Source organism: Cydia amplana, chromosome 11 (assembly GCF_948474715.1).
Source record: "Cydia amplana chromosome 11, ilCydAmpl1.1, whole genome shotgun sequence".
Lineage (NCBI taxonomy): Eukaryota > Metazoa > Arthropoda > Insecta > Lepidoptera > Tortricidae > Cydia > Cydia amplana.
This window is the reverse complement of record NC_086079.1, coordinates 9,498,645-9,524,924: the sequence shown is the minus strand read 5'-3', so window position 1 is coordinate 9,524,924 and position 26,280 is coordinate 9,498,645. Positions and strand designations below refer to the sequence as shown.

At 37.1% G+C, this 26,280-nt stretch overlaps 4 protein-coding genes across 4 annotated transcripts; 3 read left to right on the top strand and 1 right to left on the bottom strand.

The window, feature by feature from the left end:
- Positions 1-4,468: 4,468 nt before the first annotated feature.
- On the bottom strand, positions 4,469-7,475 carry LOC134652454 (epimerase family protein SDR39U1). The gene is made up of 5 exons (XM_063507643.1): positions 7,301-7,475; positions 7,023-7,227; positions 6,547-6,784; positions 5,879-6,112; positions 4,469-4,689 (listed from the first exon to the last, which is right to left on the bottom strand). Exons 1-5 carry the CDS (start codon positions 7,323-7,325, stop codon positions 4,474-4,476), a joined length of 918 nt encoding a protein of 305 aa, XP_063363713.1. The 5' UTR covers positions 7,326-7,475; the 3' UTR covers positions 4,469-4,473.
- A 372-nt stretch (positions 7,476-7,847) lies between these two features.
- On the top strand, positions 7,848-9,959 carry LOC134651977 (tRNA-splicing endonuclease subunit Sen34). The gene is made up of 7 exons (XM_063507126.1): positions 7,848-7,989; positions 8,075-8,161; positions 8,277-8,412; positions 8,633-8,748; positions 8,890-9,006; positions 9,513-9,662; positions 9,748-9,959. The coding sequence occupies exons 1-7, from the start codon at positions 7,938-7,940 to the stop codon at positions 9,939-9,941; spliced, it is 852 nt and encodes a 283-aa protein (XP_063363196.1). The 5' UTR covers positions 7,848-7,937; the 3' UTR covers positions 9,942-9,959.
- Positions 9,960-13,225: 3,266 nt separating this feature from the next.
- Positions 13,226-14,451, top strand: LOC134652200 (programmed cell death protein 5). The gene is made up of 3 exons (XM_063507367.1): positions 13,226-13,398; positions 13,520-13,631; positions 14,124-14,451. The coding sequence occupies exons 1-3, from the start codon at positions 13,333-13,335 to the stop codon at positions 14,333-14,335; spliced, it is 390 nt and encodes a 129-aa protein (XP_063363437.1). The 5' UTR covers positions 13,226-13,332; the 3' UTR covers positions 14,336-14,451.
- Positions 14,452-20,824: 6,373 nt separating this feature from the next.
- On the top strand, positions 20,825-26,012 carry LOC134651956 (lipase 3-like). The gene is made up of 5 exons (XM_063507098.1): positions 20,825-21,062; positions 21,454-21,658; positions 22,193-22,563; positions 22,748-22,906; positions 25,596-26,012. The coding sequence occupies exons 1-5, from the start codon at positions 20,907-20,909 to the stop codon at positions 25,983-25,985; spliced, it is 1,281 nt and encodes a 426-aa protein (XP_063363168.1). The 5' UTR covers positions 20,825-20,906; the 3' UTR covers positions 25,986-26,012.
- Positions 26,013-26,280: the final 268 nt, after the last annotated feature.

The following is a 26,280-nucleotide window of genomic DNA, read 5'->3' as shown; positions in this document are numbered from 1 at the left end:
CTAGCTAGTGATTTAAATTTCACCCTGTATATTGGAATACCCCTACCTGAAATGTAACCTTCGGAGCATAACTGTGTCAACTCAACGTGACTTCTACACGTGAGGCATTCCTTTCTGTATGCACCATCCGATTGTCTTGTTATCAGATTGGGTCGTTCGGGTCAAACCAACATGTTGTGAACAGATAATAAAAAAGTTAAAATACTCGTGTGACACTTGGCGATTGGCGAACACCTGGTATTGCCATGATATGTACCTAGTACCTAACTAAATATTAAATTATATCCATTTTAACGACAAAAACTCGAAACTCAATGATTTTAAAATTTGTTCTTTTTTGACAGTGTTTGTGAAAGTACTTGTGTTATCGACTTATCGTTTACTCTATTAGGACCTTAAACTAATCAAACTAATGTAAACAAAAAAACATGTGACCTCATTGTTACACCAATGAGGTACCTACATTTCTTTGTATCAGTGATTTGATTGATTTTCCAAACGACTCACACTCAGTCGTGGGGTTTCGTATGTTTACATACTTAAAGGTCCTTGTTGAATATATGAGCACTATGAGCAGTTTATGTTAGTTAATTAGAACTCTTAAGAATAATTTAGACACATAGTATAAGTAAACCAATTATTAGAATTAGGCAAAAAGCAGATATTTATTGTAAATTTTATACATGATTTTTATGATATAATAAATATTTTAAGATGGTATTTTCTTGGCTGTATTTTACCCAGTTAAAATAGCATAACCTACGTACAAAATGACTAGCAATATATGGACTAATTTAGAGAAACGCGAAAAAACGTTTAATGACTGGATTAAAGCACCTAAAGTAATTTTAAAATTAATAATTAAACTTATATTTTTGTGTTCCTCTAAACTAAATTTAACCATGAGTGTATGTATATTATATATATCACATATAGCTGGTCAACCAAATCCTGTCAGTAAAAAAAGGCGCGAAATTCAAATTTTATATGGGACGATATCCCTTCGCGCCTACATTTTTCAAATTTGCCGCCTTTTTCTACTGTCAAGATCTGGTTGACCAAGTATAGATGCTTAGGTACTTCATGAATGTAGTATAAATGCCAAAAAAAATTGTCTTACCTACTTCTTTATCTGTGAAAATAGATCATACATGAGTGTATGAAAATTAAAGTGTCAACATTTATGCATTTACTTAAATATTTTCTTATTTGATTATAATATTATTTAAACATTATTTGTAGCTTAAATAGAGCAATTTATTATTTTCTAATAAAACTTTCATTATTTATCCTCGTTGTTTTGATTTAAAATGATACATGAAATCAGTATTTTTAATTTCTCATGCTCCGAGAGGTACTAATAGGTACCCTACCTATTGGTTGTTCTAAAAAGTGTGCAGAAAGTGATACGTTTCCGCACTAGAACATTTTATTTTCCAAGAAAAAATTTTTTTTTTCATTTTTTAAAGATAAATAATTAATACGTATATGGTTTTTAACGGATTTCTTATACAATTTCCATTCTAATATTTAACTCCTCATTACATAAATAACGATATTTTTACCTAAATTGTTAGTTGAAATATTAAGAAACTATTGAAAGTACCCTCAAGATACTACTGAAGTTTATACTTAGCCGTTTTTTAAAGGCACATGCATTTTACTTTCCTCGTATTCGAAAAGAAAAGTAAAGTGTTTAACTCGGGTGAAAGGTATCATTTCAGCCTCTGATTATTAAATTATACTACCTGCAGAAATAAGTGCCTTCCATTTCTTGGTTAACAATCTACTATATACTAAATTACCCAAATAAAGTAAAATTGAAAAAATATTTTGTAAGAAATAATAAAGGTCAATTAGAAAATCTAACTAGATACTTTAATTTCTTATACATTACATTCTAAATCAATATTTCACTAAGTTTTCTAAATATTGCAATTCAATAACAAAACTAATCTACTTAATCAAAATGTTTTCGTTAGTACAGTCAAAGTACCTATTAAATATCGACACGAACAAAGTGACAAAAATATGTACACTGCCTTAACCGAAATTGTTAAGCCCACACCGACTCCCAAGCGTGCAACCTCCAGTACTGTCAGTCTGTCACATAAATTTGAACCTTAATACTATCACGATAGTTGCTTTTTAAACGACATGGTTACTTTGGCACGTGCTGAAGACCGCTCTTAAAAGAAACAAAGGCTTTTGTTTAACATATTAGTGCTCGAAAAAATCATCTGAGATAATTCATACTATAATTAAGTCCAAGTCCCTATTGCATTGGCGAAGCTGTCGGCTGTAGGTGTAGCCGTCCTTGGCAAGACTTTCCGAAGACGCCTACAGCCGGCTGTGGCGGTCAAAAGGTTAATGTATGGTCAATAAGATCGCGTCAAAGTGGACACGAAGGAGTCGGAAGGCGGACCCCGGGTCCTCGCGCCCCGCGCGGGGGCACAGCTGGGATTGACGCCAGGATGATGATGAATAAGATCGCGTATAAGTACATATTTCTGTCAATTTTCCTATACCTACTTAATACCTTAACTGTAGGTGTAGGTACCTACGGTCACAGGGCGGACACGCCATACATCAAAAATCATTTAGAAGCGTTTAGATGTGTGCACGGCACGTTTGTACACGCGTCATTGTGTATGTGTGGGTAAGTCGCTATACTGAGAGTACGCCAGAAGTCCGCCAGGTTATGGCCAAATTCGTGTCGCGGGCTCGCGGGGCGAGGTAATGCGTGTCGGGGCGGGGCGGTGCGTGGCCGTTCTGTATGATAATACTATTACTTGTTCTGTGCTACGGTGGGCATTCCCTTGTTTTTAATTTGTAATGATGGCATAATAAAATGTGTTCTAGATGAGATGACTTATTAAGAAATAAATGCAAATAAATTATGGGTAGTAAAGATATTCCTCGTCCATCGTACAAAACCTTTGCTAGATGAGTTTGAATCGAGTTTATGTACACAAAAAGTTTAAATTTCATTGAAATATCTTTACATTCGACTTTACGACATTAGTAACTTGATATTATAACAAATGAACATGGAGTTTGCGCCATCGTAGCGATTTAATTCTTTGGTTTGCGCCATAGCAAGCGAAACGGTAATGTCTCTCTATCACTCTTCCATATAAGTGCGACAGAGCAAGTGCGACAGAGCAAGAGCGACATAAGCGTTTCGTCACAGAATAACTAATAGTACTACCGTACAGAAAATTCACCCCTTCACAAAAGTCAGGTTTAGGTATAAAATTACACCTATATCGCCGCCTGCAAGCAAAATTGAAACTTATAACCGCGCACGAACCGTGAATCTCCTTTGCGCGCCGCAGTTTTATGACCAAGCTGTGAGTGTCGGCACGGGGTTATCACTTGACAAGTTTTTATACCTATACCCACTGATTTATTGTTTTTAAGATAAATATGTAGGAATTACAAACGTTGATTATGTAAACATACATGTTTTATCCGAAAATAGCATGTCTGATTCTCGCGGAGTAAGTTTCGAAGCCATTGTGTATTTTCAATTTTGCGCGAGCGCCACATAACACGACTATCGTGCACGCCGAGCGGCAGCCCACTGCTATACGCCTGTCTGATGGGCGCGCCGGCCAAATGTACCTAAACTGCGGAGTGACACCCCCCTGGTTTCGTTTTCGTTCGCTACGGCGCAAAAAATTGTTATTTACATATCTGCCTGAAATAATTACGTGACATTCTTACTTGTAGATTGTAGATAACGTAGATGAATTCTTGGTGTTACTGTATTTTTACTAGTATCCATACTTTTATTCTTTATACTCATAGTAGATCCTAAGTATTGTCCCCTGTACGGATATGATGGTTGTTCTTGTCTACGTGACAGCGTGATAAAACGGTGTCCGTCACTTTCTTTCCCACGGTGTTAAACAGTGACAGTTATTTTATCACGTGGATAAAGATGGATAAAGCTATCCATAATAGGCTGGCTGGTCAGCATCAGTTTTTCAGGGTTTAACTGGGCAAGAGCAAGTCTGAAAATGCATTCAAATTATCCGTATCAATCCGTGAAGAAAAACGTAAATTAGGAAAGTTTAGTCCTGTCAATTATAAGGTTCAAAACAGAAAGCAAGTTACGGATGTAGTCTCAGTCACTCTAATTACGCATTAAATTGGAGTAAACGAGAAAGATGGCCGCAATTTGCTAACTTCTGTGTTGGCGGCATGCCCTCACACTTTTCTGTGAGTACAGTATTGATACAGTAAGAACTATTTATTTCAGATTGGCGCAGAGGCGCGGGAGCGAGGTGGCGCATTCGCGTTGATTAGGTCAAATGTCGCACCGATTTTTTGTATTCAAGTCAGTGAAGAATTTAAAGGTGGCAATATCTGATTCCGACATCGATCTACATCTCTTTTGCTCTCGATGTATTCGAGTGGCGAGATAAGTATTACGAACTAGCTAGGACAAAACAAATACGTACTTCCTCAATTTGCAGTTTTCTTTGGAAACAGATGCGCGACGTCTTTGCATGCTTCATCTAAGTTGGGGTACTTGTACGAATATCCGAGTTCCACGACTCTTTTAGGCGTAACGTGTTGTCCTTTAGTCAGTAGCATGGCTCTCTCAGGGTTGAGTAGAACATTTAGAATTGTTTCTGGCACAGGAAAGAAAGCTGGTCGGTTGAGAGCTTTGGCAAAAGACTGAAAAAAAAAACATTAACTTGAACCTGGCAAGCTCTTATGATGCAGTGAGTAGTACAAGTAGCTGTGCAGAGTAACAACCTCAGAATAAGGAATTCATATAGAACTTCTTTCATAGCTAGTTTGGTTGCTAACTGTACCCTAATGGTTTTTAATTTCTAATAATCAAATACAATTGTGACTCTAGTGAAAAGGGGTAAAAGTCTCGCGCAGCTCAGGTAAATAAAAAGGGTACAATTGTTATTATGGAACTTGTGCCCTTCTGCACAAGATGTACCAGTTGTACCTCTTTTCACTAGATCCACAGTTTTAATGTGTAAAGTTAAAGATTTTTTTCTCATCAGCATGGTTTATTGGAACATGCATTGTATATGTGATGTGGCAGAGTATGACGGACCTATTGTAATTTGACCATCTTTGTATCTACCATATTCTAAGAAATAAACATTTGTATTTGTATTTCAATTTGTCCCAGGTAGACATATGTCTACCTGGGACAAATTATCTCCCCTAACGACTCAATGGCCAAGGAAGTCAACAAAAGAATAGCTTGTGGATGGAAAACGTACTGGTCTTTAAAAGAAATAATGAAAAACACAGATATCAGTATGCACATTAAGAGAAAGACTTTCAACACTTGTATTCTACCATGTATAACTTACGGATGTGAGACATGGTCACTTACTATCAAGGATAGAGAAAAATTGGCAAAATGTCAAAGGGCAATGGAGAGAAGTATCCTAGGAATTAAGCTTAAGGACAAAATCTCAAACTCGGCGATAAGAAGAAAAACCAAGGTTATGGACATATTAAGTCGGATAGACCATCTAAAGTGGGGGTGGACAGGACACATGCTGAGATGCAAATTAAATAAATGGAGCAAACAAGTCACCCTATGGCACCCAAGAGACGGAAGTAGAAAACAAAAACATCCAAAAACAAGATGGGTAGATGAAATCCGCTTAACCCTGGGGCCTTACTGGTCCAGAGTTGCAGAGGACAGAGTACAGTGGAGAAGGTTGGAGGAGGCCTATGCCAAGAGGCACACCGAACTGCGGGACATATTGTAGTAAAAATAATAAAATCGACTTAATAACCGTTGTACCCAAGGATCGGAATAAAAGGCTATATAGATAGATAGATAGATAGATTTGTATTTCAATATATATATTTCTTAAGTATATCTTACCGTTGTAAAATCCTGATTAGTTATAATGTGAGGAGATACACCATTTAGTATTCCATCGACTTTTTCATTTTCTATCGCGAATTTGATGATTCCTGTAAGATCATCCACATGTATCCAAGGCAGGAATTGCTTGCCTGAGCCAATACGCCCACCTAAGCCTAGGAAGAATGGCAGGATCATGTTCTTTATCATTCCGCCTTCTCGGCCAATGACTACACCGGATCTTATTATAACCTGAAACCACAAAATATCAAAAGTTTCTTGAAAAAAATATTTGGTAATACTAGGTCACTTTTATTAGCTATTTGGAACTTAATTTTAAAAATAAAATAGGAAGTCACTTCATTTTAACTTAAGTTATATTTAGTTTAAGGCTTCGTCACACAGGCGCGTTTTCCAGACGAGGAGTGAGCGGGACGTGAGCGTTTTATATGTAAAAGCGGTGCGCCCCGCTCACGGTCCGCCCAGAAAACGTGCCTGTGTGACGAAGCCTTAAAAAAATTATTCTTCTTTATACTTATTGGAAACTTTGAAATAAATAGCCTAATTTTGAAAGAGAATCTTTAAACTATAGGAATACATACAAATGTATCCCTTCAACACATGTTATCAATATGTTAATGGGTTTGGATCATTGAAAGTTTTTATTACTTGTAGTATGTACTTACAAGTCTAACTGATGGGTCTACTTTACTGGCTGCCCCCTCCCATTCAGTAGTTAATCTAGAGAAGAAGTCTGAGCCAGTGACTGTGCTACTTTCATCATACTTGTTACACTCTGAAGGCTCATACGCACCAACTCCAGTGACCACAACCAATACCTTAGGTTTAGCTTCTACCTTGTTTATGGCGTCTACTAATGATTTGGTAGTGAAAACTCGAGAATTCTGGACATTTTGTTTAAATCTAAAAAGAAAAAAATTTTTTAAGAACACTTTTATAGTCTGTAAAAAGTTTTATTCTGCTAGATTTTTGATGGTCAGAGTTGAATGTGGTCCGAGTGTTGTTTGAAAACATCAGAAATTGAAACTTTAAATATAAATGTCACTTAAATAGACATCTAATCGTTTTTTAAGTGTTGTACATTTTATTTGTTTATTATTACCATTTGAAATGTATCAAAAAGTGTAAGAGCCATACATACCCAGGCGTCCAGGCCTTGGTGAAGTCCATAAACTGTTGCCCCGCGAGATTGACCACAGCATGCGTGTTGTCAGGCAAACCTCTCATCGCTATATCCGACCAGCATATGTTGTTTCTGCCCGGCATTCGAGAAACGTTCGTCACATCATATCCGTGTTTTGAAATGAGATCGCCCAAACGCCTACCTATGAAGCCAGTGCCCCCACCTAAAATAAAAAACAAATAATCAACACCTCTCCCTAAGTTACGGAAGAACATACTAAAAATAAATAAACTAACCGATTAAGACTTTCAGATTTGTCATTTTGGGACTTAAATTACGTAACGTGCACTTTTAAACAACTAAATGAATTATATGTTCGCGTCTCTATTTTTCGACGCGTAGACGTGATATAAATAGACTACATAAAATTGTTGGCCGGTATTATAATTTTCATGTAACTGCATCAAAGAACAGCTGCTGAAGCTGTATGTAGCTGTGCTGAAGCTGACAGCAGTGACACTGACAGGACACAGGATATTCTACTGTCAAACGTAATGAACGTTCATGCAATGTAGGATCGTACAGCCTATTCTTTATATGATGTTGCTTTATTTTCTCATTATAATTTAGCAATACAAAAACATGTACAAATTTAATATACAATTTCGTGAAAAATCAATACACTTTACCTTCATAATAGCTAAAATGTCTTTGTAATATTGTCAAGTCGCGTGTTGTCATGCATAGACGTACAATATCATCAGAGGCCCAAACGTCAAACGTCAGTCAACTCAAACCAAACGAGTAAAAAAAAATGAAAGTAATATTTTTCTAATGATAGTCTGCTTGCTTAAATAGTTTCTATTTAAATATAGGGAAAAGAAAATAATTAAGACATTTCTTTAACACACCTTACAAGAAAATATTTTTACTATGATACCCCTTTTCGTGGAAAAAGGAGTTGCATATGTATGGAATGCAGAAGGTTGGTTAAATTTTAAGCTTAAACTAATAATAATCGTTTACTTTTATTTTAAACTCATAAACTAATATACTGTACATCGTCTCAGATTGGTTTAGCCTTCGCACGCAACACAGAATATGCGGCGCACTTGTTGGAACTCTACCTTCCTACCCGAGGCAAAACGACTTCTTAGGTGAGTATGAAAGAGTTTACAAATCCTGTTGCTTAGTTTGCAATTTTAGTAATCGTTACATTTATTAGCACCATGTTTTTTGTGTACACCTAATGATTTTACTGTACCTTTTTAGGTTTGCCGGTGGCCCTCATGTCTGAGGAAGCAGCATTGTTAGTAAATAAGGGAATATGTGAATTATATGAACTTCCAAAAATTACATCCAAACCTAATAAATCCGACAAACAAGATGCAGAAAGTATGGAGGAAAAGTTAGTACTTAATATTTTTCTAGACTACTGGCCAAATTGATAAATATGTCATATTAGAGTCTGTTCACTTACTGTTGGGCCCCATACATTCCACGACTCTTCTCTTTCCGCACCGGCTCTATTATAAAATACTTGAGAAAAAGTGACCACATCCTTGTATGTCCATGGACGAATTCAAGTACCTACCTAACCTTAATTCATTAAATTTGCATATTTTTAGAGTATTAGCAGAGCAAACGGAAGCCTTAAGAAAGCGAAGAATTGAACAACTATCACAGAAAATTGACATCATAGTTGCTGGAAAAAGGCAGAAACTTATTACAAAAAAAATTCCCAGTAAGATTTGGAGGCTAAATATTACCTAAATCAAGTAGTTGATTTTTTTTTAAAGTGTAAATTTTGTTGTTTTATAGTGACATTCAGAATAACAAATTATTTAGGTAAGGTTGTTATTGTTACTCCAATTTATTCTTGCAGTTACAGAGGAAAACTTGAATAAACAAGCATTGTTGCAGGAAGAAATAGATAAATTACCCCCTTTGTTGCCAGCTCATGTGCTTTTGCATTTACCTACACAGCATCATATGGATACAGGTAAATTCTGTGACAGTGTAAATATCTAGTTATTCAGAATTGTATTTTTTATAAACATTGATATTGTCACTTATATTTATGACCTGTAGAAAAAATTCATTTGTTTTGTTAACCTTTTAACCGCCAGCAATTTTTGATCGAGCGTGCTCGTGTCGCCACCGACAGTAATTGTACCACGCAGAGTAAGGTTGGCATAGTTACGGGAGTTATAAATGTGCTGTAAAAACCAAATCAGATCTTTGTGTTATTTATCAGACTGTGGCGAAATGAGTTGGATATGTAATGTCTATATATCAGACTCTGGCGGTTAAAGGGTTAAATAAGTAATCAACACTTATTGTCCTATAGGTGCTTTATTTTATATAATAGGTAATTACTAATTAGGTACTTGATGTCACATTGTATAGGTAATCCAATGATATTTGTATTTCCAGTTTCACAAATGAAATTAATCAGTTAATGTAAACAGCTCAATGCTAAAGTAATGTAACATTACTTAATTTCAGAAAAAAGTAAAGTTGGTGTAGATGTGTTGAGCCCTAGCATAGTGGATGGAGACGGAGCTCTACATTTCACTGTTTTTAATGATCTTTGGGAAAAAGGTCATTATATTACAAGTGGCTCCAAATTTGGGGCAGATTTTCTGGTTTATCCAGGTAAATATCTACTTTCTGTTTAATTTATGTAATCTGCCGTTTTGTTAAATATTATGCCTGCAAATATTTCTACGTTTGTTCACAGGGGACCCCGTCAAATTTCATGCTATGTATATGGTTTGCTGTATAAAAGATGATAAGACATCCTTCAGACCTATCAACCTTATTACATTTGGAAGATTGTCAGTAGCTGTGAATAAAATAGCCCTTTTAGCGTTTTGTAACATATATGGACAAGTTCAATACCAGACTCTACAATGGCATGATAATACTAATTAAATGAAATATAAGCTTAAAGTTGTTTTATTATTCGTTATTTATTAAAATTACTAGCGACCCGCCCCAGCTTCGCACGGGTTAACAAATTATATATAAACCTTCCTCTTGAATCACTCTATTAAAAAAAAACGCATCAAAATCCGTTGCGTAGTTTCATAGATCTAAGCATGCAGACAGACAGACAGCGGGAAGCGACTTTGTTTTATACTATGTAGTGATAGTGATGAAGAGTGCACAAGTTGTTGTGCATAATGCGTACCGTATGCTTGTTTTCCACCATCCAATTTTAAAAAGAACGCTGTAAAGCGCTCTATTCACATGCTATTCACGGTCGTTCATAAGTTCCGACCGGAAAGGAAAAAGAAACCGCAGAAAATTAAAGCGATTTTACTAAACACTCGAATACGTTTTCCAAAGTCAATGTGATAGTTCTGTGGTGTTGCCAGCTTAGTGTTTATCTTAACTCGTATTTCATAATTTAAGGCTTGGCGTAGAAGTAACTATAGTTCGTTTTTTTTAGCATTAGAAATAAAGTAAACAATCTTGATGTGTCTTTTAATCTCGGAGGAATAATTTTTAATTGAAAAACACATTTTAAAAATAAGTTACGGTAAATATGTAACAATTATGAATCTAATCTAATACTATATTTTCAGGGGCGGATTAAGCTGGTGTGGGGCCCGTAGCACATTCGTCCGCGGGGCCCCCTGATGGTTTCATTTAGTTTCTTAGGTCAAGAGGATAAAAAAAGTTGTTAGTCATTCACTTTTCGTGATTTTATATATTTGCAAATTGATGTATTATGGGGTCAGTATCAATTTGTTCAAGGAGATCATGTTCTATGTTCATCAAAGACATATGATTCAGACGTTCTTGCCCCATTGTGTTCCTCAATTCGTTTTTTAGTGTTTCGTAGTCACCTAGAAACCCTTATAGTTTCGCCATGTCCGTCTGTCTGTCCGCGGCTTTGCTCCGTGATCGTTAGTGCTAGAAAGCTGAAATTTGGCATGGATACATAAATCATGCATGGCGACAGAACGGTAAAATGAAAACTAAAAAAAAACTTACGGGGCCTCCATAAAAAAGATTTATTATTATTATTATTTTTGCTTAAATCCAATAGTGTAGGATAGGTCTTTCAAAACAAATACGGGTATCCAAAAACCATTTTTTGATAAAGTTAATATTTTCGGAAATAATCGCTCTGAAAGAAATTAATCTATCTAACTTTTGAACCATGGCTCCAAAAAATATGAAAGAATCGTTAAACAAAAGCTTAATAAATACTTTCAATGAAAGTTATAGCGAATATGATCGGTCCAGCCGTTTTTGAGTTATTGCAAAAAATCTCCTCTTCTTAGTAAAAGGACGTACAAAAAGCGGCCAAATGCGAGTCGGACTCGCCCATGAAGGGTTCCGTTTTTAGGGGTGACGTATTAAAAAAAACTACTTACTAGATCTCTTTCAAACCAATTTTCGGTGGAAATTTGCATGGTAATGTACATCATATTTTTTTGTTTGTTTTATCATTCTCTTATTTTAGAAGTTACAGAGGGGGGGACACACATTTTACCACTTTGGAAGTGTCTCTCGCGCAAACTATTCAGTTTAGAAAAAAATGATATTAGAAACCTCAATATAATTTTTGAAGACCTATCCATAGATAGCCCACACGTATGGGTTTGATGAAAAAACATTTTTTGAGTTTCAGTTCTAAGTATGGGGAACCCTCAAAATGTATTGGTTTTTTTTTCTATTTTTGTGTGAAAATCTTAATGCGGTTCACATAATACATCTACTTACCAAGTTTCAACAGTATAGTTCTTATACTCGTAGTTTCGGAAAAAAGTGGCTGTGACCTACGGACGGACAGACAGACAGACAGACATGACGAATCCATAAGGGTTCCGTTTTTTGCCATTTGGCTACGGAACCCTAAAAAGCGCTGCGAAGGTACTCCCTTATGCTTGTAAATCTTGTAATGTACTGTACATAATATGTACTAACTAATAGCCCCCGTTTGGCCTATTCTGGCAGAATGGTAACTACGAAACCCTACACTGAGCATGGCCCGACATGCTCTTGGCCGATTTTTTAAATTATTTTAGCCAACCGTTGGGACGTTGACCGTGACGTTGGAAAACAAAAAGTATGTGACTATTAACTTCCTATTATGACATGACTTATATTTACCATTCACTGTAGAAATAAAGAGAGTTTGTTACCGTATTTAAAACTTTAAGTTTAAATATATGGGAAACGGGCTTTGCTCAGACAACATATAAAACTCAAAAATGCGCGTTTTCCCAGAGATAAGACCTAGCTAGATCGATTTTTCGCCACCGAAAACCCCCATATAGCAAACTTCATCTAAATCGTTAGAGCCGTTTCCGAGATCCTCAAAAAATATATATAAATCAATAAATAGGTATATATACAAGAATTGCTCGTTTAAAGGGATAAGATAAGGTCCTTAAAATTTTGTATGACATTACAAGCAAATACCTTCGTGAATTAAGTATTGTATCCGTTGATATTTGAAAACAAAAAGTCGTATGCTTATTTTAAAGTCTATGAACTCTAAGTATTAGAAATAAAGTAGAATTTTACTAATGCTGTAATTATGTAATGCGACATGCTGATAGACAGTCCAAAATTTTCACATTAAAAATATAGGTGCGAATTGCGTTTGATTGGCGAAAGGTTTTGAAGGCGATAGATGATTTTGATTTTGTCACGCGCCTTTTCATTATTTAGTATAGGTAATTTTTTTTTTGTTTTTCATACAAGTCAATTTCAAAATCGCTTGGTCAGGGGGTTAGGGTCGAAGCGCCGGGCCCTCCCTAGGCGCGGGGCCCGTAGCATATGCTATTTCTGCTGTATGGTTAATCCGCCACTGGATCTTTTATAGTCTTCTGCTTTCATAAGTAATAGTCATTGATTTTTAAAAAGTGTTTTTTAATTAAAAGACATGTCAAAATCGCTTACCTTCTTTCAAGTTCCTTCTAATGCTAAAAAAACGAACTATAAAGATTTTTTTTCTACGTGAATTATGTAATGCTAAAAAGTTGGTTGTCTTAGCAGTTTCTAAATAATAATAGCAAGAAATGTAAACGCACGGCGTGTAAAGTGTCATTCAATAGAACTTGCTAACTATGTAAACAAACCGCCATACTAAATTTGACACTGAATGTCAATTTACTAGTAACTTTTGTTTACATAGTTAGCAAGTTCTATTGAATGACACTTTAGTGCATGTAGTGCATTTCCCGTTTTTTGGTTTTCAATCACCTAGCAACACCACCTGTTTGGCCGTCGAGCGAGTTGAAACTGCGGTCAAAATATATTTTTTAGATTTAAATAGTGAAAAGCTAAAAATTTCTTTGACAAAATGGCAGATCCAGAATTGGAACAAATCAGACAACAGCGATTAGCTCAGTTACAAGCTAAACATGGGGTATGTATCGTGCTTTTTACTTTTATTGAGGTTAACAGAACTAGTCATAGTAAAAAGATACCGACACCAGTATCGGTTCAATTTGTTTCTTTTTAATGGAGATGATGATTGATTATTCCAGGGAACAGGCGATCCGAACCAGGGTAAGCAGCAGGAGGAGAGAATGCAAGCTATGGAAGAAGCAAAACACACGATTCTTGCGCAAGCCCTGAGTCAAGATGCCCGGGCCAGATGTGAGTCAAATTATATTTTAACAAGAAATTATATGCTTAATTGTTCTTATTTAAAAAAGAAACGTATTAAATCCCCAAATTACGGGATACAACGCCATTTACTTCATGAAAACTGCAACTCATTTATTCACTACATTGTTATTATTTTTGTAATTTTTTTTATTGGGTTTTGTTATATTGTTTGAAAAGTGTTTTGTCTCAGAGGAAAAGTTAATGAACGATTATTTTTATCGTAAGTACTTTCAGTTTTCAGTCAAATTTCCCATAAATATGCATAGAGATTTACACATTTCCTTCTATACTTCACACAATATTCTTTTACAGTATTATTATCTAGGATAATGTGTAGTGAAGTCATAAGATTATCCAGAATCTTATTTCAAAATAATATTTTTGTCATCCAATCCGGCAACTCTTGAAGGACCATATTTCTTACTTGTACCTTGTACTGTATAGGTAATATTTGACCTTATGTTTATTGCCTAATTTCAGTGAACACAATAAAACTAAGCAGACCAGAGAAAGGTGCCATGGTGGAAAACATGATCTGCAGAATGGCTCAAATGGGACAAGTACGCACCAAGATCTCTGAGCAAGAACTGATCCAACTCCTAGAGTCGGTCAACCAGCAGATGGGGAAATCAACCAGCACTGTTAAATTTGACAGGAGGAGGGCGGCCCTTGATTCTGATGATGATTTGTAGCACCGCTTGGCCACTTCACTGTAGTCTGTTTGTTTAGGTTAAAAGAATGTAAACAAACAAAATCACGCTTAAGAGGAAAGGGGACAGTTGCTTCTCCATACAAACATAGTCCCCACTTTCCTCTTTGGCAAAAGTTCTCTTGTTAAAGACAATATTGTGACATAATTTAATGTATATTAACCATAGCTATGCCCCTTTGTTTGACTTTTTTTGATTATTAAAGGAGCTAATAAACAAGTTCCGTACGAATCTTTAAATGCTTCCTAACTCTTATAATACTTAATTAAAAATTAGAAAAATATGAACAAAGTTGCATGGAGCAGCTGTCGGTCATTATCTTTGTTTTGGTAAACGCCATTATATTAGTAACAATAGAGAACTTAAAATGTATTATAGTACTTACTTTCTAATCTGCCGTAGAAACCACAATGTTTGAAAAAACTTGTAAATATTTGTCACAAACTATTTGTTATACAATACATATTAGTTAGTGGTGACTGTTTCAACCGCCTTGTTCTATATTGAAACGAAAAAAAATTAACTTTAACATCATTGTTAGTAGGTAATTGCCTAAGATACAATACAACGATCACCAAATATTATGACATAAAAGTACAGTGGGAAAAAATTCTCGTTGCCTTACCCCTCATACAAAACAAAATATTATTATACTACGGCTTGGTTCCTACAAATTGTTGCTTACCATCATCCAAACAGTAATCAGTTGTAAAATGGTACAATATATCAAACAGCTTCAACATGAAATAAGCTTTAAAACCAGCCAATAAAGTTTATTTTAGCCTGCTACGGAAACATTAGCAGTTTTTACAAGTAGCGCCAGGCCACGGTGACCCATACCTTGAGCCCTGTCAATAACTTCTGAAATATATATATTTTTTGTATTTTTTCAATATAGATTTTTCTGTTTGCTTGCATCGCATTATGTATCTAGAATTTCAGTATATTTACTATATTGCACTGATAGTAAACCAAACTTGAATATTCGAGACCCTGTTTTCATTAAAAAAAACGTGTTTATAATTTTTATCCTAATATGCCTTATAGAAATGATTGTTAGCTTATATGTTACTTACGTTATTACATCAAATTACGTTTCGTTTAAGTTTAAATCAGAATTTATTCAGGACTCACATGTGAGTCACTGGCCCTACGGAACTGTTTGAGCATGACCCATACGCTGAGTCGCTGGCCCTGAATGGGTTAATATACATGAAATGTCAAAATATTTTCTATATCCAGTGAGGAAATAAGGACTGTTTGTATGGAATGGCGATTTCGCACGGTCGTTCACTTTCTTCTTAATAAACTTAAAGGTAGGTTTAGACGAAGACTATTTTCAGCCGCCGAAATTACGGCGCTTTAAAAAGGCAACGTATAAACACTTTCGGTGCCATTTTTTCGCGGCATGCCAGCGCTGGCACGGAATAGAACACGCGCCTATTTATTGGCGCCAGTGACTTCCGCCCGCGTCTCTGCCCCCGCCCCTATTTTTGGCGCCAAAAAATAGGCACGTGTTCTATTCCGTGCCAGCGCTGGCACGCATTTTTTCGTTCGGAGCGCGTAGCACGTGCTCGCACTGACTGTGTTCAGCCTGGTGGGGCAGAAAGAGATAATATGACTTAGTTATGTGGTTTTATTTGTTTATATTATTTTAACTGAACAGACTATAGGCTTTAAATTACATATTTTAATCACACATTACAATAATACATATGTGACGTTCCACGGCAAAAGTTACCTTATGGCGGCTGGCGCTTACGTCACATAGCGCCGCAATAATATTGGAGCGGCGCTATACTTCGTTTTTTTAGCATTAGAAAGAACTTGAAAGAAGTTAAGCGATTTTGACATGTCTTTTAATTGAAAAACACTTTTTTAAAATCAATATCTATTACTTATGAAAGCAGAAGACTATAAAAGATCGTATTAGATTCATAATTGTTACATATTTACCGTAACTTATTTTTAAAATGTGTTTTTCAATTAAAAGACACATCAAGATTGTTTACCTTATTTCTAATGCTAAAAAAACGAAGTATAATAATAGCGTAAACGCCAACCGCCATAAGGTACCTTTACCCGTGGGACGTCACATATAATGCCTTTGCCTTAACCCTTAAATGCATGACTTTTTCTTTTTGCCCGAAATTAATATATGTATCACATAATTGTTTGCCGATTCTAGGAAAAAATAGTAAAAAAAATATAACTTCGATTTTCACTGCGAAATCAGTGTTAGAAGTTGAATTGGCTAAATCATATTTATGTAAATATGTAATTTTCAGTTATAGATATATGAAACTTTTTACTACCATTAGAAAGGTACACTATTTGTGATATACATATAATAAAGTTTTTAAATATAAAATAATTACAAACCCCGAAAAATCTGCCCAAAATGACATACTAAAAATCATCAACTTCCAGGTTTTTCCAAGTTTTCCGACATTTCGTCTATAAACAAATGTAATTTTTATAAATTAAAATACTGCGTAAATTTATGTAATGATTCGGAAAATGTATTAGTTTTACTATTGAAATAATATACAAGAACAAATAGAATTTGTTTAATAATGCATAAAATTTGATGTTTATGTTGTGTGTATAAATACATCACTATGCATTTAAGGGTTAAGACTTGAAAGGATTTTTTTTAATAAAATAAAAACTAAACAATAGATTTAATACAGCAAAGCCACGACCATATCATCAAATCTAGCAACAGGTTACTTTGGTTATTGTAAAGCCAATGTGGTTAATTCCGTCATAGGGGCTTGTTACGGGTTGACAAGGGAGTTCAGCGAATAAAGGTCACAATTATTTTGTGATTATTTTGTGATTATTTGTGTAATTATTTGTGATCTAACTAGGTTTATTAAAATAACTAATCCTACAATAAAGCTAACTAATCGAGGTTGGACGCCAGGTGAGTACGTAGTACTAGCGTTTTTCTCTAACAATTAATAAAATTGATAATTTCATTGACAAAGCAGCGATTGCAGCAATCAAATTTTTCCTATGATTGAAAATCATAGAAATATATGCTCGTGGACTGAATAGTCCCTAAGACGGAATTAGCGCCACATTGACCATTATTTGTGTTTTAAAAAATAGTACTTGTCCTCTTTACATGATGCCTAAGCATCATTAATAAAGTTCTGTTAACTAGCACACATGGTTAGTAAAGTCATATTTATCCAACTGGAACTAACAGATCTTTATAAAACTAACAGATTAATCTTTTGCGTAGGTGCTAAACTAAATGAATAAAACTAGTTACGAAACAATTATTTTGTGCCTTTAGTCACAATATTTTTTTTTATGTTCCCATTTCCGTAAAAAAAGTATGTAATGAAAATTCGCTTTAATTCTACATTTACCTATGTTTATTTAAAAATAAAAGATCTTACTTGTAAAATGTCATATTGTTTTATTTAAACTGAAGTCGCTAGGTTAAAATAATTATTACTAACCATCACTCGCTTGCCTTTTCCCCTAACTTGGGGTCGGCACATGTTCGTGGTGCGATTTTTGAGCACCTCGGCCGCTCCGATATATCTGATGGCGACATTGGTGACTACAGTGTACGTATTAATAATGAGGGACAGAAAATTGGGAATGGAAAAGAGCATGGAGCAGCATCGCTTTGTTTGTTTGTGTATGTATGTTCGCGATAAAATCGAAAACTACTGAACGGATTTTCATGCGGTTTTCACCTATCAATAGAGTGATTCTGATTCTTGAGGAAGGTTTACAAGTTAGTGTCAGTATTTATGTATACCTACACTGGCTACACTAGATATCACAAAACAGTTCATTTTATATTTAAATTTTCCAAAAAAACGTTTTTTTTTACTCAGGGGTTTGATTATTTTTGCATTCATTTTAATCTTATTATCGTATCGTGGTCGGACCAATAGATCCTGGTTTTTCTTAAAATTATCTTTACATGTTTAACTATGATTGCTATCAGTTAATTGGTTAATCAATACCTATGTGAGTATTTTGATAAAGACCCCGCTGTTTTTTTATCTTTTTTAATCTCTTGTAAAAACAGTTCTACCTTAAGGGAAAGTATATCTATATAGTTATAACTATTTAACGACTATTTCCATTCAATAAAGACCAGTCACGAATATTATCACAAGAAAAAGACTTGAGTTTGATTCTCTCTGCCTATGCTCAGTGGATATCGCTAACTTGAACCGCGGGGGTTACTTTGAACCGCGAGGAAACAGTGATCATCTATGTTTGAGAAATAGGAAGTTTAAACATAAGAATTTTATCATGATGCCTGGTGAAAGCATTCAGAAATCAATTCCTTATAGTTTAAGGATAGATGCAAGACAATTAGATGTAAAGCAAAGCGCATCACTGTACTCGTCAAGTCTTTGAGTCAATTACACGCAGCGGGCTTAAGCCGGCTTCCCACGGCCCGTTTTTTCACAGATCTGACCGCGTCTCTACAGGCCGACAGATCGTGGGAACGGTCGCATCCGACGAGGCCTGTGGTCGCCTGTCGTCACCCGTCCGATCCGTCGGGAGTCGGTAACTTCAAAGGCGTGCCGCGGCGCGGCGCAACGGTGCCTGTCGCGGCCTGTAGGGGCGCGTCTGCGTCTGTTCATTTCACCTGCGGGCCTACCGCCAACCACATTCGACGTGTTTCCTCTCTGTCGCACTTGTACATTCGTACGTGTGTGACGGAGGTAACACGTCGAACGTGGTTCGCGGTAGGCCCGCAGGTGAAATGAACAGACGCAGACAGGCCTCGTCGGATGCGACCGTTCCCACGATCTGTCGGCCTGTAGAGGCGCGGTTAGATCTGTGAAAAAACGGGCCGTGGGAAGCCGGCTTAATCAACCGCTATAAAGCCGGCTTCCCACGGCCCGTGTTTATTACAGGCCAGGCCGGATCGCGCCACGCCTGTGGATGCCTGTGCGGTTGATTAAGCCGGCTTCCCACGGCCAGTTTTTTCACAGATCTGACCGCGCCTCTACAGGCCGACAGATTGTGGGAACGGTCGCATTCGACGAGGCCTGTGCGCTGTCCCAGGTGAAATGAACCGACGCAGATGTGCCCCTACAGGCACCGTCGCGCCGCGCCGCGACGCGCCTTTGAAGTTACCGACTCCCGACGGATCGGACGGGTGACGACAGGCCTCGTCGGATGCGACCGTTCCCACGATCTTCGGCCTGTAGAGGCGCGGTCAGATCTGTGAAAAAACGGGCCGTGGGAAGCCGGCTTTAAGGCAGCAGCAATAAATAGCATCTTAAGAGCCAACAGGAGCTAAGATTTAAATATTTTAGGTAAATATACCCGTCTCGCTAACGGAAGCGGCTCCTAAAACTAGTGCGATAAGGACAAGGCGAAAAATCCTGCGTAAAAATATCAAAAATCGAGGTTTCGTACTCGACTGTTTCCTCCTCCAAAACTTAACCAATCGTAACCAAATTTGGAAATCTAAATGATTATGACATTATCTGTGTCGGACCGTTTTGCTTTTTTGACTAATTGATGTCAGTTTTAAATAGCACGCCTCTCATTGCGGCATAGTCAATTAGGCGATTTTGGCCATTTTTGAAGGGCTCTAGCGCCTTAAAAAACAAAAATATCAAAAAAAGCAAAACGGTCCGACACAGATATTGACAATATTAATCTGTGTTGAAAAAATCATTGCTCTAGCTTCAAAACCCACGGAGGAAACAGTCGAGTACGTTTGTATGGAGAAATGACCACTCCTGTTGGCTCTTAAATAAGTACCTATAGCATATAAGCTTGATTGTCCTTTGATGTAGAAACTTAGCCAAAGGACAAAATCTTTGTTTATTATTATTTTATTTTAGTTATTTATTTACACCTTTTTTGTTAAGGACAAAGCTCCACAAATTAACGTACTAGAGGAGGTAACTAACCTAACACCAATTGGCCCCATTGTTGTCTTAAGTACATTTATAAGTACCTAAATAAAATGTTTCCCTGCCATTCAAAGTAACCACTCTATGCCCCAGTTCACCGGTAACTGGTAAGTGACTTTTGCCAACTATACGTAGCCATCGCATCGAAGAGACTTCAATGCACTATCGACCTCATTGTCCAAAATCCTTCCTAATAACTAACGACCTAATGTCTAGGTAGGTACCTACTGACATCCAGGTAGGTACTACCTATTATTAGATAGATGGATAGAATGAAATATAGAATATTTTTCTTGCAAACCTCAAAAAAGAAATGGTTTCGGAAAAAAACAATAGAAAGGCCAACTTATCGCAAATAATCAATGTCTTCCAGACAACTTTTGGGTCGCGGATTCAGAGAATATTACCTAATCAAAAAGAGTAGGTACCTAGATGTTGCAAAATTGTTTATGAAACACTTCAGTACGTAAAAATAGAATGACTTAGGTAGGTACCTAATTTACCTATGGCTTAGATTGATTTTTAATTGATTTACCTACCCTTAACACTAATCTAAGCAAATCCTTATATCAGTTTAGTTTCCGTATAAAAACGGCGACGTACTTAGGCGTCCATGATTCCTTTCAATTGCGAACATGTGGCTAGGATTCCTACTGTGCGCTGGCGCAGTGTTAGTGGCCAAGGCCTCGCCCCACGCTGCCGATATAGAACAGCTCATTAATGATGAGCAGTTCATCGGAACTGTCGGAAGGATCTCGGACAATATTTTTGAAGATGCTAGACTAGATGTGGTAAGTGATTTAAATAAAAATAACGAAAGCCGGTTGATCGCAGCAATTTGGGTACCTATTGGTAGATTGTTAACAAAGTGTTCATTTTCGAATCATGCGATCTAATATGCATTGGCAAATCTATTCAAATCGCCTCGGAGACACGCGCATTCAAATGTTTCTGTGTCAATCAACGCACTCAAATTGGCGCAAATAATTTCTAACTTCTAATTTCTGACTACCTAAGTCATAAGTTTTTTTTATTAACCCTTTGTACGCGACGCCTGTCGTGCGCGGCACGTCATCGTGAACCTTGCCGGAATGCACAAATAAGTACTGGGCTGTAGCCGAGCGCTTAGTTGACGGTTTTGGCGGTCAAAGTTTAAACAATAAACATCTGTCACTGTTTTAGCCTGAGCTGATCACGAAGTACAGGTATCCCTTGGAGATCCACCACGTCGTAACCAGCGATGGCTACATCCTTACCATGCATCGCATCCCACACGGGCGTGATCAGAACAACGACCCGAGCGTCAAGAGACCCGTTATTTTCTTGATGCACGGCCTACTGTCTTCTTCAGCCGACTGGGTTTTGATGGGACCGGGTTGTGCATTGGGTACGTAACTTGAACCAGAAAACTCAATAAGGCACCTTTTTGGTCAGTAAAGTAAAAGATAGTAACCTAACTAAAGTAACCCGGTTGTGCATGCTTTTATCATGTAAGTAATTAAGTATCGTGTTATAATGCATCACTGTCGCATTTAGGTACATATGATAATTGGAAGTTCACGATCACGATGAGTAACGAAAAGTATAGACCCAATGGCTACCACAGAGTTAGACCAAGATAAGTCTGCAATGATTTTGATAGCAGTGCAAGACTTATTTATTTATACCTACGTCATAATTTCATAGAAATTTGACGGCTAAAATAGTACTTGCACTGCGTGTACTATCAAAATCGTTGCAGACTTATCTTGGTCCAACTATATTAGCTACTTTTGACAGTTGGCGATTGTTTTTGTACACGATACGTAATGATAAGTTTAAAAATTTCAGCGATTCTTTATTATTATTTTATTTTCAAATGTTTAATTGTGTCCAGAAAGCACATAATTTGTTTTATGACATGAACTTGGTTTTTCTACAGGGTATATACTAGCTGAGGCTGGCTATGACGTCTGGATGGGCAATGCCCGTGGCAACTACTATTCTCGGGAGCATCTCAGTCTTCGCCCGGATGCTCTGCTCAACACAGACTTCTGGGACTTCAGTTGGGATGAAATAGGGAACATTGACTTGCCCACTATGATCGACTTCGCATTGCAAAGCACTGGTCAGGAAAGGCTTCACTATATCGGACACTCTCAAGGAACTACTGCGTTCTTCGTGATGGCTTCGCTCCGGCCGGATTACAACCAGAAAATCGTTTCTATGCACGCCATGGCTCCGGTAGCGTACTTGGCAAATAGTGGCAATCTGCTGCTTAGAGCTCTTGCTCAATTTTCAAGCCCACTCGACGTAAGTTTATAGTTTAGGTACCTATATAAATAGAACTATTCGGTGTCAGCACCAGATTTGAGACAGTTGAGGTCACGCACACACCATGTCATGTAATTATAGCGGGATTTTGAAGTTAGGTCCTTCTATCCTAACATTCGTAACATTAGGATGTAGCGCATGTAAAACATTTTATCGTTTTCAGAGTATCGCTCGTCTTATCGGTATGGGCGAATTCTTGCCTAACAATGCAATCATGACTTGGGCTGGCCAAGCGCTGTGCATGGAGGAGGCCGCTTTCCAGCAGATGTGCAGCAACATCTTGTTCCTTGTAGGAGGCTGGAATGAGTCTCAACATAATTCGGTATATGCTTCAATTTTTTTTTAAAAAACGTAAATCTAAGAAGTGGATTAAATATACTATAGGTAGGTAGGCAGCACGGCTAGCACATGATGGGCGCGACAGTCGACAGGCGAGAAAATGCCGCGACATAGAGCTCTCTCGCGAATCGGTAGCATAAGAGCCGCGCGACAACCCGCTGTCTCGCGGACAAATGTCAAAGCGACATAATTTTGTCGTTTGACAGTTCCACGCGGGATACTCTCGAAAATCGTAGCACGAGTGTACTATGGGAGACAAAATGTCCCGCGTTTGAACGTCAAAATGAGAGAAATTGTCTTCGAGGCTAGAGGGTCGCGACTAGGGTTTGCTCCCGGTACTGAGTTTGGCGACAAGCGCATTTGGTCGAAGTTTTGTTGACTTTTGTTCTAAAAGAAAGATAATTTTCCATATTTTATATTTATTTCATACTACAACACTTTTTTGTTTAAGTATAATTTGAATCTTGAGTTTCATGATCATGCCATTAATATCAAAATTATTATATTTTTTCACAATGACTTGTTTGTTCTCTTAAGTTAAACGAAAATCCGACAGAAAAAAATCTAAGCCTAAGATTGTACGATCACGACCACATCAACAAAGCAAACCTTTGGTGGCGAATTGACTGGGGGATAATTAATAGAAACATAAATAATTGATACAAAAATATTACATTGCTAATCCGGGAAACAATTACGTGCTATCAATCAGTGCTAACCCGTTATATTTACACGCGTATTTTTACATGCAATTATTGTTGACAACCTATATTATGTCGCTCCTTAGGTGTTTCCATTCATTGTGGGATACCTATAAACAACACAATCCCGACCTGAATATTGCGATCAACCTCACTTATAATAAGTAAATGCAAAAGTAAATCTGTACCTATGTACAGTCAGCAGCAATAGTTGCTAAGCGGGCGAGGTGTTCAAAATGATCTTGACGCGACTTTATTGTTAAGAGAATAAGAGCGCGTCAAGGTAATTTTGAACACCACGCCCGCTTAGCAACTATTGCTGCTGACTATATGTTACCTCTTGACGCTTAATCCGCCGAACCGATTTAGACGAAATTTTGTGAAACAACATTCCACAAAGAATGCAAATAATGAATCTGGCAGCTCAACTCAAACTCCACCTCACAGAAGACCACAGCCGTAATACTTACTTTGTAGTGTAAGAGTTGGTACTAGCCTAATCCTTAAGTTACGATTCCCACCGACCGGCTGGAGTTGGGCCGCGCCGGAATGCTTTTTCAGTGTACCTATTTACATAATGTGTGGCAGAAGCGATAGAATCCGTCCGGAGTCATCCGATCCGCAAGCAGCCGACCGGCTTTGGGCATACAAATGTGAAATGCGCTCCGACTCCGACGAATCGTACTTAAATCTGAGTACCTATCTCAAAAAGGTCAAAGTAAATAAAATCATTTAAAGTTTTTGGTAGTATTTATTTAAAAGTCACATTATTTGAGAAGTGTTATCAACACTCGACTGTCCTTGCACGGAGTAGGTTCCCAACTTGAGCCCTTCTATGTCCTCCGTGATGGCAGGAGGGCTGCGGTTAGCAGCAGCATGCTTAGGTGTAGAGAATACCTCCGTGTTTGATGATAGGCTTGTGCATGATTGTCATTCAATCTATCTTCGAAGCCAGCAATGCAGCGGCTAGCCAGCCATAAGGGAGATATGTCGGGGATTAGCATAAGATATTTAGTCTGTAAATAAGATTTAAAAGGAATGTAATTTTTTTGCAAAATACAACGGAAAAGAGCTTTATGAAGATTGAATTGTGTACGTAAGTACTTACAACTTGACTTCTTCGTAAAGATGGTATTTTGTTAGCCAAAACTTTTAACAAAACGCCAATTATTCGTAAGGAGTTGTATTTTAATGATTAGGTAGGTAATCTTTAGATAATTATAATAATATATTCCAACTTGTAACCACAAAGCGAATCAAATTTTGATTGACAGTATTGACACTGACATTTTCGACTTAAAAATAATATTTGCTATTTCTTATTCTTCATACTGCGAGAAAGAGACAAAGTTATCGTGACTAGGGACGCTCCGTTTCTAAGGCTGACTATTCATTACTTATCCGATTATTATTTTACCGATTCAGTGTTGCCACGAATGAAAAGTTTGTTCCATGTATAAATGGCCACATTGGCTAAGTCGCGCGCGGGATGGCTCTCTCTCGTGGAACTCTTTTCTCGATGTGCGAACTCATGCTGCCAAAATCGAGGAATTGACAGATAGAGATAGAAATTTGTGACGGGCGACTGCCGTCTCTCGCGGCGCGAGCTATCCCGCGGGTAATCATGTGCTAGCCGTGCAGGTGCCTATACTTAAATAGAGCAACCAATTTAATAAACTAGACTTACCTATCTAGAGTGGAATGGCCAAATTGGCCAATCGAACTTCAATTTAAGTATCAGGAATATACCTGCAAACAGAAACCAAATTCTCAGTCATATAAATGTTTTGTATTGTTAAAAACGCTTTCATAGAGGTGTGTGATATTATAATATTGTTTATGTAATGTATTTGATCTACTCTATGAAATTTATTTAAGAAATAGGCTTTTATCTCTATAATCTTATCTTATAAAAGATAAAGATATTTATTTGCAAAAAAGTTATCTCTATAGTCTTTATCTGATTTCCAGACAATGCTTCCCGTCAAGCTCGGCCACACTCCCGCGGGTTCCTCCGTGAGGCAAATTGCTCATTACGGACAAAGCATCGCAGATAAGTCATTCAAGCGCTACGACCACGGCCTTTTGAAAAATAGGAGACTATACGGCAGCTACAGAGCGCCTAATTATGACCTATCCAAGATCACAACTCCGGTGTTCCTCCACTACTCCGCTTCCGATCCGATGGCGCATGTGAACGACGTGGACAGGCTCTTTATGGAACTCGGCAGACCTGTAGGAAAATTCAGGATCAGTGATCGCACCTTTAGCCACTTGGACTTCATGTGGGCAATCGATGCGAAGACACTTCTTTATGATCGAATTATAAATCTTCTCCAGGCAATGGACGTGAATACATAGTTTGAATGAGAATTCCGATTTGAGGATTTAATTTTTACGACTTCTGGCAATGCACACCTATTATGAAAACGAAAAGATTTTTTACATAGGCAAATTCATTAAATTGATTTGATTTATTTTGATGAATATTATGTTCTGCTTTAGCTTATCTTTTGTCGGGATCAAATAGATCGATGGTTAGATTGAGGACAGGAAGAATCGGATGAAGGGTATTAATTGCGTTAGTTAATTACAGGGCTAATTCATTATCATAATCTTCCGATCATCGCTTTGACTTACTTACCGTATCCTCTTG